This window comes from Nanorana parkeri, unplaced genomic scaffold (genome assembly GCF_000935625.1).
Source record: "Nanorana parkeri isolate BGI_ZX_2015 unplaced genomic scaffold, ASM93562v1 scaffold1984, whole genome shotgun sequence".
Taxonomy (NCBI): domain Eukaryota; kingdom Metazoa; phylum Chordata; class Amphibia; order Anura; family Dicroglossidae; genus Nanorana; species Nanorana parkeri.
In genome coordinates this window covers 108,594-109,985 of record NW_017308252.1, presented here as the reverse complement: position 1 = coordinate 109,985, position 1,392 = coordinate 108,594, and the positions used below count along the sequence as shown (strand labels likewise).

The following is a 1,392-nucleotide window of genomic DNA, read 5'->3' as shown; positions in this document are numbered from 1 at the left end:
AGAGAGTAGCAGTCATTGTTCTTTATGACAGGAGGGGGCAGAGACGAGACCGGTCACCCTGCACAGGGAGAGAGAGCAGCAGTGAGCGGTCTGTATTACAGGAGGGGGCGGAGACAAGACCAGTCACCCTGCATAAGGCGAGAGAGCAGCAGTGACCGGTCTTTATTACAGGAGAGGGCGGAGACAAGACCAGTCACCCTGCACAAGGAGAGAGCAGCAGTGAGCGGTGTATATTATGGGAAGCTCCCCACGCTGCACAGATCTGGAGGAAATATACAAAGCTCCCCCATATCGCAGGAATTTTGTATTTATATAATTTTTCAGTTCAGCTTTATATCTGTTCTTAGTTGCTGACACTCAGCGGCTCTCATCTGATTTTCTGACCATGAATAACGGGCAGACCGGTGACATTCCTTGCTGATCCGTGTAAGTCCGGGATCGGTCGGTAGATGGCAGCAGAGATCCGCACAATGATATGGGAGAATAATAGGAGAATGAATAACAATGTATCACTACAGTCCTCTCCTGCGCCCAGCTGACAGCCATTCTGTCACCTGATTGGCCGTCCAAGGTCTCAATCACGTTAAATCTCTTCAGGTGGGCGGGGCCTGTAACTCGGGGTTCTTGACATGGTACCACTCAGTTCCGTTACTAACAGTGGAGGCGTGGTTGGAAGTTGTCCCGTCTCTGATTGGTTCATGAGGCAAGGGGGTGGGATGTTTTTGCCCAGACCGCTAGTGTAAGGGCGGAGATCCGGAGAGATCGGCGTTGATTGGCTGCCTGTCTCTACCCTGTCGTTCAGCAATGCATAGGGCACTGGTTGGTTGAGGGTTCGAGGTCGCGCTGCAATTGGCTGTTGCTTGGCAGCGGGTGCAGTCCCGGCTCATTCCGCTCTCAATGGCGGCGGGGAGCGATGAGGAGGAAGGCGGCGGAGACTCCGAGTTGCAGCGGCCGGGAGGGGGGAGGAGGAATGCGGAGAGATCCCTGGAAGAGGCGGCCCGGACCGGGGAGCTGAGCCTGAGCGGACGGCGACTGAGGAGCATACCCGAGAGAGGGCGGAGCTACGATCTAACAGACCTGACCCGAGCTGGTGAGATACGGGGAGGCCCCTGACCCATAACAGTGTGTGACCCCCAACAATGACAACATACCAGTGTGTGACCCCAATAATGACCTCACACCACTGTGTGACCCTCAACACTGATAACATCCCAGTGTGTGACCCCAATAATGACCCCATACCAGTTTGTGACCCCCATACCAGTGTGTGACCCCCAACACTGACAACATACCAGTGTGTGACCCCAATAATGACCTCACACCAATGTGTGACCCCATACCAGTGTATGACCCCCATCACTGACAACATACCAGTGTGTGACCCCCAATACT

At 54.4% G+C, this 1,392-nt stretch overlaps 1 protein-coding gene across 1 annotated transcript in view; it reads left to right on the top strand.

The window, feature by feature from the left end:
• The first annotated feature begins 629 nt into the window (after positions 1–629).
• LRCH4 (leucine rich repeats and calponin homology domain containing 4) overlaps positions 630–1,392 on the top strand; it is a 54,419-nt gene continuing 53,656 nt past the window's right edge. Inside the window, exons 1-2 of the mRNA XM_018572268.1 lie at positions 630–711; positions 830–1,090. Of these exons, the coding sequence (XP_018427770.1) occupies positions 630–711; positions 830–1,090 (343 nt within the window). The remainder of the gene's footprint in view (positions 712–829; positions 1,091–1,392) is intronic.